This window comes from Varroa jacobsoni, unplaced genomic scaffold (assembly GCF_002532875.2).
Source record: "Varroa jacobsoni isolate VJ856 unplaced genomic scaffold, vjacob_1.0 scaffold_740, whole genome shotgun sequence".
NCBI classification, from domain to species: Eukaryota; Metazoa; Arthropoda; class Arachnida; order Mesostigmata; family Varroidae; genus Varroa; species Varroa jacobsoni.
This window is the reverse complement of record NW_019213642.1, coordinates 235106-248255: the sequence shown is the minus strand read 5'-3', so window position 1 is coordinate 248255 and position 13150 is coordinate 235106. Positions and strand designations below refer to the sequence as shown.

General features: G+C 42.8%; 1 protein-coding gene across 1 annotated transcript in view; it reads right to left on the bottom strand.

Moving 5' to 3' along the window:
* Positions 1–8435: 8435 nt before the first annotated feature.
* The window catches only part of LOC111263176 (protein tolkin), a 111821-nt gene continuing 107106 nt past the window's right edge, over positions 8436–13150 (bottom strand). The window contains exons 22-23 of the mRNA XM_022838049.2: positions 11284–11378; positions 8436–11131 (exon numbers count right to left, since the gene is read on the bottom strand). Of these exons, the coding sequence (XP_022693784.1) occupies positions 10970–11131; positions 11284–11378 (257 nt within the window). The 3' untranslated portion in view covers positions 8436–10969. The remainder of the gene's footprint in view (positions 11132–11283; positions 11379–13150) is intronic.

The window sequence follows — 13150 nt, the reverse complement described above, 5'->3', positions numbered from 1 at the left end:
ACGCGAATCCAAGCTAATAGTCGCAGACAGATCAGAGCAAAGCGATGCGGTGGCGAGGTCAGTCCAGGCCAAGGCATGCTGGCCTTAATTAGTAACTGTGTAGTAACTTCCGGAAAGCTCGCTCATCAGCGGTAAACAGAGATGCGTTTGCTTTACGCATATTCGAATGCTAGGCTACCTTTAGTTCAGAAGAACATCATTTGTTTGTAGTACTGTTGTTACTTACAATTCTCGTTCAGACCTCAAAATATTTAGGGATGAGTCATCGTCCAACGCGTGCTGGGCCAGCCTTGCCTGCACAATAAGTTAAGGCCTGACGTTGACACAAGTATATGGATATATAGTAACATAGTAAAAACAGTCCTCAGGCACACACACCTCATATACATATATGTACGTATTTTCTTCATACATAACGCGTTCCATCGTGAGAGTAACCACTCACAAGAAATCAGATGACCTCTGATTTTTGTCCGTCCGTGTGTCAGTCTCCTCTTTTAAGTTTTTACCTCTTTTCGTTGAACTGTATCGCGCTCAGAGGCTGTATGTTTTCATAGGTTCATAGCGACAATACCAGCCACATCCACACCCATCGTGGCAAGCTCACAGCCCTGACAAGTTCCGACCACTACGACGGTTAGGTTCGGTCCTATACGGTGCAATCGTTGCTGTTCCGCTATCATCTGCGACGCATGTGGAAGAGGGGGCGTGACAGAAATCACTCGCTGCCTGCTGCGGTTATTTACTTGCTCGCTCGCTCGGTGAAAAGCTATATAAATATTTATGCAAATGTTATGAAATGTTCCCGAGATAGAGGGCCCCGCCTTACATCGACTCAGCTCACCACGAGCATCTACACGAACGTGCGCTGCAGGTCTCACGCTGCAAGTCGGAAAGCAGGAACGCAGTACGATAGAATTATCTCATTCGCAAAAGGAGCCGATTTCAAAATAGATAAATACGCTTTGGTGTGTTTGCCATCTGCCGTCCTGTGTCGGGCCGTTGCGTACTCGGTGTTGTTATACATCTTTTTCTTTTCTCTTCCATGTTTTGCTGCTTTTTAGGTTTAGCAGTCAAGGCGGAAGAGTCGCGAGAAAACACGTACATGCGAGAGAGACGGAGACTGGTAGATGTATGTATAATTGCAGATCTTTATTATCTATTTCTAATTAAATTCTAGGAGGTTAGTGTCACGGTAGCGACACTACTAGCCGGAGTAGTTGAAGCATCTCATTCTCCTTTCCTTTCCATATCTGGCCGATGTACACAGAAAGCATGAAAGGCAGCATCGCTTCTTGGAAGCTGGTCATCTTTACTCCCTCTAAGTGTTCGTAGCCCGTGCCACGAAGTGGTTCTACCTCGCTGAACGACCTTCAGCGTTCAATGAGGCAAGACCACCCGCCCCCTACTTGTGTACTACTAAGCGACGCCTGTCTATGCGTGGAACATGCCGCATAAGTGAATCGCCGCCCTTGATTATAGCCACGTCATGCTGGAGTATGAGTAATTGAGAAGTTTATGATTCATAGAGCTTTTTTACACCGTTAGTATAAAATGCATTCGAAAATGTATAGCTTAGACATTTCGTGTCTTACGCGTCATTTCGTAAAAGGCAACACAGTCGAGGTAGACTAATGCTAGTACTAAATAACAATGATTATAATATCAGTAGCTCTAAATATAGTTTTATTTGGTCAGAATGAAACACAAATGATTAGAGAGAGACATAGTTAAGTCTTGAAAGAAGCGTCCCTTATTGCCTCTTTTTGGCAGTATGTTCTGTGTTTATATAATAGAAAAAAAGTTGGGTCTAAAACAGATATCACGTATTTACTGAAGCTTGTTAGAAAGATTCCAGGTAGTAGAAGATGATAGATTAAATAAGTTTTGGTTTAGTTTGGAGAACTCGGCGAGTTTTCCGAAATAATTATTATATCACGTAACCGATCTTGCAGCTCTTTGTCATCGTTATCTTACCCAAATATGTTTCAATTAAGATTAAATAGATATTCTCACTCAATTATTAATAAACTAGTGTATTCAGTGAAGAAAAGAAACTTCGGCAACATTTGCAAAAAAAACTTCCCTGATTTTTAACAGCGGACGCTGGTGACTCCGCCGCTGGAGCCTGTGAGTGATTTAAATTTTTGCTATTGTTGCATTTGAGTCGTGAGCATACCCCAAGGCCCCTGCCACTTGACTGCCCTCTGACTCCAGTTGAAAAAAGAAGATAGAGCTAAGATAAGGAGCAACGGGCAAATTTCTAGGTAGTATTAGAGAATGAATTGGGGAAACGTGGCTAACGGGTGTCGGAATAGTGGTCCTTTTAGGAACCTCTAGACAAGCAGAGCTGCGGAGCATTAAAACGAGAACTCGAAACAACTACCGCGTTTCATGGATCTTCTGTGGAAGAGGTAATCAAAAAGTCATCCAGCGAACGAATGCTACTCGGAGACGTTGTCAGTGGGAACGATGGCGAACGAAAGCCAGTACTTCCAACGCGAGCTCGACGATGAGCAGGACGAGGAAACCAGTGGTGGCAGTAGCAAAGATGACGGCCGCTTGATTTACAGGGAGTGCTTGCGGGCTGAAGGGGATAGGGATGCTGGTTACGAGGTGGTTTTTTGAGGATGGAAATCTTCTGGGAGTGGGGTTCGAGGGCTAATATTAAGTAGAGTCATCTCGTACGAGGATACGTTAAGGAAGGTAGCGTAAGGCGCACTGCTTGCGTCATCCCAAAACACGTTAAGAAAAAACTCTATCGCAGTTCTTCGTGTAACGGGGCGGTACACTTGCGGAGGACCCATCACTGATGACGAAATCGGTCAAAAAGTGGGAAAAACATCACGCTAAGCACGTTGGGCACCCACTGGAGAGGGAGAGGAGGTGATTAAAGCAGGCAGCTACAATGTAAGTGAGGTAGAAAACTGTACAGAATGGCTGACTTGGGTGCGCGATCTTCAATGATGCAATATTTGATGACAGAAACAGCCGCGAATATCACCACACGCAAACAGTGGCCTAATTCAGGTAGTTAAGACCAGACCAAGCAGAATAGGAAAAAGGTAAAAAATAAGGCCGTGAGTAAAGAAAATACTAATCCAAAGCTATAGTGAACGCACAGTAATTAAGGAACACATTTTATTGAGTGGTTTAATCATGTTGATCCAATCAGGATGATCACCTGCAGGATTTACCTGCAAGCTACAAGCGATTTAAAGGAAAATCCTTGTGAGCGTTACGTTCACTGGTAGTGTGCAGATTACTACCGTTCGCTTCTCCGCTACAGCACAACAGGACCGTGAAAATAATTAAAAGTAAGCTCTCTTCAAACTCTAGTAACTGATTTCAAAGCAGCACTTATAAGAATGTAATTGAAAGCGAGATTTTCTATGTTTAGCTAAATCACGCATTAATTTATGATTGTTCCAACCATTGCAAAAAAGACCAGGGGCTTAATCTTGCAGAAATATGGAGAACGTTTGCCTCTATCGGATTGACAGCGTATAGCAAGTTAAAATTACACGACAACATAGCATTTAAAAATAAAATATGTAAATTCGTATATTCGATAAGTTACAAGTGAAAACTAAAATTACATAACAAGTTAACGAGTGACTTGGTTTTGCGACCTTGAGCAAATGTTGGGCTTGACGTGTTCCACGACCAAATGGTGCATGTTCATATCCTTCCTTAGAGATGTGACTTTGTGATTCAGGCAACTTTCCCAATATGTGCCATTTTTTAATATGTACATACCTAATCAATCAGTCATAATAGTTGTACCTTTAAGTTATTTCTGTAAACCATCGTCTGGTATCGAGCTAGCGGAAATGCCGTTCGTTGTCCTGAAGTATCAACACAGCAGGGACCGACTGTGCAAACGTGTATCGCAATACTGATTCTGTTTAAGTGAATTTTCCTCCCCCGGACGCTTTGAGCTTAGCGGGTCAACATCAACCTCGTATCAAAATCATATGCGTCCTTACATGCGTTAAATAGGTCTCTGAATTTCAAGCGTGACCTAAAATAAGATCGAGTAAAGATTCGACACCTCTACTTTTTTTTTTATTTTTTATTTTTTTACTTTACGACAAGGAATTACCTATGGAAAAGAATCTTTACTGCAGTACTGATAGAAATACAATCCCCGAGAGAAATTAATTTCGTCTCCAATCTTGATCATTACTAAATAAGCAACTCGTATAAGCATTTGAAATTTACTGTATTGTACCGTGTGAAAATTACTGTATGTAAAAAAAAACGCTCGAGGCGATGGAGTGTGAAAGGGATTTACAAACAGCTTTTTTGGGCATCATGGTCATTGAAATTAATGAAATTGTTTGTTTTAATGGGAAAAAACTAATTGTAAATCATCAACTGCTACGTGCGTTACTGATGAGCGCCTCTTTTAGGCTCATCGCTTTCATCATTTAGTATATGTGTGTAAAATACTTATCAAGTTGACTGATGATCCAGCTCGACAAGGCACTATGATTCGTTCGAAGGGCCGAGAGCTGTTCGAGGCAATTCATTCGTTAATGTCCCCATTGGAAAGGGGGCAGCACAACTTTATCCACTCATAAAGTTGTGCTCAGCTACTCCCTCTGCCTTTCGCCGTCGATATCGTCTCTCCGTAGGTTCTGAGCAGCACTCCCACCTTCAGATTTTTCCCTTCTGCAAATCAATCTCTATTTGTACTCTATTCGTGCATTCTTCCACAGCCAGAGTCGCATTTTTGCATTGCTTATACTCCCGGTAGCATTGCTTCCAGCCATGTGGCAAGAAGTAAGGGCCGGCCGACTAAACAGTATCGTTTAAGCGATCATCACTCGTTCTGCAAGCACCGCTGCATGAGCCTTCTCATGCGATTCACCAAGTGACAGTAGATGGTGGCGGTCGGGAATTGAAGCGAACAAAGTAAGCGAATGATAGAGGTTGAAAACCAGCGGCCCCTCACGCTGCTTTCACGCTACTAGGTGCGGTGAAAAGAGGCATGCCTGATTTCTTCTTTTCGTGCGGTTCCAGGCTAGCAGCATCAGCTTCGACCCATTTCAGCCCGACTACAGCCGGTGTCTGGCCTGAGTACTGAAACGAAGATAAGGAAGAAACACAAAAAAGCAATACTGTACCGCGAAAGGCTAAACAGCCAGCGGCGTTACCGGAAAGACCACTATTTCCCTGTTTTCAGCTAGGGCCAAGGTCGTGGCCTTATGTCTCCCTATTTTCTTTTTCAATTTTCATGGGGGTTTGATGCTGCTTCATTGGTAATCCAGGCAATTAACCTATGTAACTAGATTTCTATAAAAGGTGTAGCATACACAGCCAACTACTAGACAGCCTGTCAGACAACTTTCCTTGAACCACGGGCAACATCATCACTGGATAACCGTCCGACCCAAAAGGGCAGCCTAACACTGTGCAGACAAGTATCGATTAAGGCGATCGCTGTGGCGTAGCAGCTCGAAGAGCTCTCTAAAACTGATATATGAGCACAGTTTTGAACCTTGCCCTAGCGGTTCCGGCTAAAGCTGGTATTATTTTGATCAAATAAGTTAGTTGCAGTAGAATATTTGATCGTCGACATAGGCAATTTTCAGTAGGTGTTTAGTGGGTACAAAATGGGGGTATATTATGGGAATTTTGATTCGTTTGCCTAATAGACTCATACGTTGTATAAACGACAAAAATCAATGAAAACTACTTCTTGTTAAGTCATGCACACTATTTGCCTAATAACGTTGCTCTACAATTAGGTTTTAATTAGGGATAGACATATGATGTATGTGTAGGTTTGAAGTATAATACATGGATCCATTATCAGAACCTTGATACATATTTCAGAATATATTTGGGCAGTTCCGATACTACGAGCTCTGTTTCGAGAGACAGCAACATATAAAAGCGATACCTACGCAGGCCCATTAGAACATCAGTGGTTCATAGAGAAACACATGGCTGGCAGAAACCTCCAAAAGGCACCTTTGGTCATTTGCGAAGTGAAAAATACGCTGCCATCAATGTGTACTACACGGCCGGATTGCTTTTGTCATGACAATAATGTCCAGAAATAATTTGAAATACTACTATGATTAAAATGAACATTTTGTGCCCCTGTCTCCGGATACAGAAGTGAACAGTTTGAGTGATAAAGGTCTGTGTATTCAATCAATAGAAGCTAAACAGCATCATGTTGACAGATTTCTGTATATTGTCAAATGGACTGATGCACGACCAAGCTTCCGGTCCAGTTGACTAAGTCTCGGAAGTGTCAAAGAGGCCGCTAATTGAGAACACCCTCTATCGGGCCCAATGCAAACTCGCAGTGTAATTTAAGTGAGACGATGTTATATTAAGCTATTGTATACATTTTAATTTAAAAAACTCAGAGTTTGTAGAAAACTGAAAATGTGTATGTACATATCGCCGGTCTGGTTCTCTATTCGTCGTCACACCCAAATAAAGTCTGTTCAAACATATCAAGTCGTAGCATTTGGACAATCGATCATTTTTCAAGGGATCATAAGCTCCTCTCGAGAGCTAAACTTGTTGGCCCAATTTTAGTCGACAACATCGTGGGCAACTGTAACATCTGTAGTTAACTAGTTGCCCATCGCGCGTAATGACCGATGCAACGTGTTTGTTCAGAATTGTCCCAAATCATTGAAGTGCCACTACAGCGATGTTACAAATCACCTCACGTTTGTCGCACGATCTCTTCCAACTCTCTCTCTGTCTCTTTGTGCACCTATCCCTATCATTCTTTCTCTCTCAGATAAGAGAAAGAGGAATTTTTCTTTTTTTGCTTCGGCTAGATTTAAATTGTCGCTACCTGAGTGTGTCTCTATTTGTTTTAACCCTGTGCCCGCATGCTGTCCCTACCAGACGTCCCCTTCCTATAAATATTCTCGTCTTACTGTTACTGCTGGCACTAGCGGGAGTGTCTTAACGGGGTAGCTTACTTTTACCCAGAACTGTACTTTCCTTTATTTCAGTCCGTCAGTGAATCGACCGACTTTTGTTACGTCGTCGTCGTCGTCGTCGTCGCCTTCGTCGTATTGCAACTGAGGATGGGAAAAGGAACGGTGACTGAAGTCCCAGACCGATACAAAAGCGTGGATAGGCGCAGCAGAGGAAAGCTGGCGTTTTCCCGAACAATGATTTTATTCATTTATCTTTCGTTTCTCTTTCGATCTCTCAGAGTTCTCGGTCCGTGTCAGTCCTCGGGCCGTCTTGTTGCTTACTGCCGGCCTTGCTATTGCTGATGTTAGTGCGATCGCATGTCTCCGTGCATGTATGTATGGATACTTGCTCTTCGTGCATGTCTAGCTTTCTCTTATTTTCGTTTGAGAAGAGGACAGAAGCAATGGCGCTGCATGTTACTATCGATTCCTTCTTGTCCGTCACGGAACGAAGCAGAGTAACTACGGGTATTACGCCTGTACAGGCTTATGTGCCTGAGTGAGTGTATGCGTGTGTGAGTATGTGGTTTTGTGAGTCTCGAGATCTGCTTAAAAATGTACCCTGTTGCTACGCCGACGACGTCTGTCTACTGGGGAAGAGTAAGCTCCGGTGGACGCGCTCCACCAATAGCAAAAGCTGACGGGGGAATGGGCAGATGCGGCCAAATAAGGCTATTCTATAATAGTACGACCCAGCAGGTGGCAGGGAGCCCGCTACGACAGTAGCCTGTGCGAGAAGGGCATTCGGGAGACATCGGTAAGCGAATGTTTTCTTTGGCACTTGTGCACTGTACTACTGCCAATTTCTACGGTAAGCGTAAAATTCTTTTTTTTTTTTAAGCTTCTTTTTAGTTCCTCCCACTTACTACGCAGCCACTCACTTTTACGGGACCGGAAAGGTTGTCAGATAGGACAAGTATAAAAAGAGAACGGAAGACCCACGCGGCTACGGGGTACAATCGAAAAGTAGAGATTACGAGAACATAACAGTAATAACAGCCATATTTTTATACAACGGTGCTGGAAGCAAATGGTTATTGTATGACGGATAGCCACAATTGTAACCGTAACAGTACTAACCCGTATCCAGACCTATCGCATTGTATTTGCTACTTATACCCGTAACGTGAGGAATTTTGCGTTGCTTTCTTTTTTCTAGTTTATCTGTTGAATATAGCTTCGGCTAATCGGCCCCCCGAACGTTGCTAGTGAGTCACAGCAAGCAACTGTGGACTAAGCGGCCCGTTATATGAATACTTTTGGATGCCCGCCTCTTGCAGGAAGTCACACTTTCTCGAAATCTGGTCCGCTTTGAATGGTCCGAGACGCTCCTGAATGTAGCCTATACACAGCCCCAACGTGGTAAAAAGCACCGTCCTCAGTTCAGTTTTATGAACCACTTTTACCACACGCTATAGAGGATGTGGACGAAAATGTATATATATATATATATTAAAACAAAACACAAAACCATAGTTAGCACGAATAATAAATATGAAAGCAGTGCCCTTATGTATAAATCATATTTATTGATCAGGTCTTTATCCTCTTACCTAGACGCGGTACACGGCAAATTGCTTTGTACCGTGTTTTTTTCTGATGTACACATTTGTGGAAATGGAATAGCATTCTAGTAGTACACAATTACATTTTTCCTGTCATTATAGTTTTTCTCATTCGCGGTGGTAAAAGTTGTTTGTGATCTAGAACAACTTTGTTATTTATTCCGTACACATGATAAGTTAAAGTACCAAAGAACAGACGTAGACAGTAATGGTAATGATGAAACTAATGCATAAAATTATCGTAAAACTCTTATGTACAACAACGCGCCCTGTCCGTTTAGAATGTTTCTTATCCCTGCGATAATCTTTATGGTATTCGTTTTCGTCGACATTTAATTTTTCCCAGACTTAAATTCCGATTGTGCGGTTGCGGTCAACAAGTTTACTTTCGATCTCCGTTATTAACAGATGGTTATCAGCGCGGGCTAGTTTCACCCCACCTGGGTGCCTCTTTTCTCACATGTTATAAAAACGGTATTTATCTCAACTCGACTACCCTTATTTAAAGTAACTACCCCTAGTCGCATGGCCTTGCAGTTTGCCGACCCAGACGACAACGAGATCGGAAATATCTGAATGATTTGCCTTTGGTGAAGACCGTTGATGTTAACATGGGCCTAAATAACACCGTCCTTCAACTTATGGTCGATACAAACACAGACACACCTGTCGGCCGATGCTATGTCCAATTCAGCTGTACTATAATAATCAACCTGACGAACTTGACACTCCACTTAGACAACGCCTTCAATATCTTTCAAAATTTCGACAGTTTCCGAACATTGTTATATACTGCTAAATCGACGCATGGTTATTTTCTCCTTCGGGTTGGACGCGGTGATGCAAGGATATCGTTTAGTCAATGGTATAACCAATATTTTAAACCACTCATATCCCTCAAATAGGAGACGTCCACCCTGGAAATATGCCCATCACCCTTTTACTGTGGTATTATTAGTTTAAAATCGAATTTTTCAAGTTCACAAGCCTCGTTTCTTTGATAGGCAATCACTCGCCTCAGCTCGCGTAACGTGCCGGTTTAACGATGGCGTTGTGACATGTTATACACACTTTCGAGGTAAAATTTCTCTGTATGGAAAATGTTTCGAGCCGTACGTTTGTATTTTTGTGATTCGAGCCTAACCTCTCTTACTCCGTCGTAAAAACGAATGAGTGTAATTTATAAACTCTATGTACAATAGCGTATCGATCGATTGCAGTTCATAGTTGTCTTAATCGGCGTTGGGTCGCTCCATCACTTGCTGTTGTTGTTGGCACTTTGATTTGTCTTCTTTCCTTCCCATAATCGTTAGCGCATGTCCTTTACTTGGTGATTCATGATCAAGATGGGTATCTTCATGAGCTTTCGTTACACGCACACAAACGTTTTGTTGTACAAACACTGCCGCCGAGAGCTTTTACAGACAAAAGAGCTACAGCGCAAGCTTGTGCGGAATGATTTCTATGATGATTTGTTTTCTAATATTAGCCAAACAAGACATATGAGCAAAACAAATAGAAAATACTTTTGAACATTAGTAGTTTAATAATGTGTCATCCCTTGTGAGTCAAGAGACACCTGTCAAGTGAATTTTATTAAAATGTAGAAGCCTTTCTCTACGAAATGAGCCGCAATAAATGGGTTCGAACCACATAACTACCCAATACATTGCTCTATTACTGCTACTACTAGAACGAAAAGGTGCTAGTCGACAAATGGCATAAAATGCTACGCAAAAACTCAGGTGGTTACAACTCTATTGCCATAAAAGTATTCATATAGTATCACATATTTGGGATAGACTGATAGAGCTTCGTGCACTGGCAACACGCACATAAGATGTTATTGCTAAGCAAATTGTTCTGTCTACTCTACTCTGCAAGGAACGTCTGAACGTCTTGATCAGATTTTCATTAAATATAGTTTTCCGCGTTTATATTTCTAGTCCGGAAAGCAAGTTTCTCTGTAAAATAAGTTCAGAACATCATATCGGCCAAAATATGGTTATCTGTCACTGTTAACGGCTGCCTCGTCCCCTCGAACTTCGTGAAGTATTAGCCATTTAACGACTTCGCACATCACAATGAAGAATGCATAATTCTCGCTACTGTTTAACGCCTCTCAGACAGACTCGCTCAGTTCTCTTCGGTATGAAGGAGACACGACATAGACAAAAAGAACTATAGTCATGAGAAGTATTTACCACTATACACAGATCTAAATATATTGATTCCCTTCTCAACTAGTCAAAGGTCCTGCTTGTTCCATTAGGACGAACAAACGGAAGCGCAATTGATATTTAGACGAAAATGTTCCTCGAATAGATCCCTTGTTCCTAACGATGACCCACGACGTATCGCATAATTGTTGCAAGTGGAAACTACAGTAGCAGTTTTCTTACGGGCGAAGCCCCTCAATTGTGGGCCATTGTTGGCATTTGCTTAGAAGACTGGCGGCTTAAGTGAAATGCGCGTTAGACCGGTCGAGATATTATTTCCCGTGCTTTCCAGTGAGTAAGCCAAGGAAAAGCCTTTAGCCGCAATGTTGTCGTCTGTTTTGAAACGAACTAACAAAACGGGACCCGTCACAACATCGGAGGGCAGCTGAAAGTCAATGGGATTAAGACAAACATCATTGTACTACGAGGCATTCAGTGTGAAGACATCGCAAGTCTCTACACATATGAATCATTCGTTTTTTCAAAGCAGTTGTTTCTGTATCGTACCGACGTACGGGTACAACATCAGATGCTAACCTTTGTTCCGCAAAATACATTAAGGGGTTCCGTTGAATCATCGTAGCCGTCGTATAGAGTCAGCGAATCGTACCCGCAATCCGTAGGGTTATCACCTGCATGTAAAAGATAACATCACTGATATTAATTGTTGAAACAGCTAGATAATTCTGTATACAATTTGAATTACTCAGTCAGTTAGTTGGCAGATTGAACCAAGGTAGATTGAATTGTTTTGATGAGAACTGCAACATCTCACCAGTCTCCGGATGGTGTAATCCACGTCACTTTGGTCTGAAGGGAAAAATTTTTTGCGGTCTTACTATATTTTTACTGGGCGGAACTACTGAGTGGTAACCTTTACTAGCAGCGCTAAACGGATAATGATGATGATGAATTTCGCGAATAATTTGAAGCTCAGTCTTTCGATAAAATAGTCCATACTCATATAAAAACTTCAGCTTTTTTGACATTGTTGCAAATTGGCTTCAGGAGCCTGTATCCATCTGCTATGTCAACTTAATAAACTCGCATTTTCGCCAAAAAAAAGTGTAAGGTCTTCCCCATTAATTATAGATCTCAGCTCTAGTAAAACGTGATTGCTATAATACCAGGTTCATACTACGTCTAAAAGCTTCAACCTGCATCTTAAAGACACAGTCAAACTGTGTATCCTCGGGCTCGAATCTTAATTACAAATTGCGAGCTAGACACGCTCTACTGAAGCGGGTTAGATGGCTGGGAACAATGTCGAAGGTCCGTTGCGTTCTACTTTTGCTCTGAACAAAGAAGTACTTTGATGAGCAGATAGGCAACTTCAGTGATCGAGCAGAAGAAAGTATTGGACAGTGTGGAAGGGGTGTGAGAAATACAAACTCGGCCTGGTGAAGTGTGCGAAGAACCGGTGATAGTGGTCGTAACAACCGCTGCGTAGAGATGCATTGTCAAACAGCGTATCGTTGAGAAAAATGTCGGAAAAAGGGATAGCCCTTAGCCACGTTGCCGCTGGTGACGGTGGGCGTCGTTATTTTTCAGGACAACAAGAGGCCCAATAGAGAAATCGAAGGAGCGGTAGCGGCGACCGAAGCCACAGCGGAAACTGCAGTAGCGGTAAATCGAGCAAGTACGACGGGACTTCGACTGGAAAGTAATAATCCTACGGCTTCTTCTGGTCGTGCTACTGCCGGTGGTTGAGTACTCGAAATAAAAGGACAGAGAGAGGAGGACGCAGTGAAATTTCGCCTGTCGAAGGCGAACCAGACGAGCTCATGTGCCCAAACAAAGCAGCAAGCCCGCTAAATAGAGACAGACCCAGCAGCCAAAGTATGAGCATGACAGAGGCAACAGAGGTTGGGAGAGGACAGGGGGCAACTCATACACACAAGCAGTATACAGGCCGTTTTGGAGTGGAACGGTGGTGTTGAGGCAGAATCGGGGCTGCTGTTAGCGGGGAAACATGCGAGTAACCGAGGGGAAAGCTGAAACAGATCACGGGAGTAGGATAGGCGTGCAAATACATTGAGTAACCTACGAAAACACGCAGGAACATCCGCAGTCGGCCAGGGGCGGGCTCGGTTGCTCGGAGAGCGGTCTATGCTGGAACAGCAGTATTCGTGGGGCACGGCGCGAAGGAAAGTCTGTCTTCCTTGCCCGTTGTAAGACAAAAGATAAACAGAAAAGAAAAAGTATGAGGAGCGGGACGCCATCCCAAAAAAGGCACAAAAGTCGCTGCGACACTAAGACAAAGTTGGCAGAAGAGGGAAACAACGACAACATTGAGGCAACGAAAAAAAGGACATATAGAAGAAGAATAGCTGCACAATGAACGAAAAAGGGAAAAAGCCACTGAAGTCGGTGAGACAGCGCAGAAAGGATAACGATCACGACG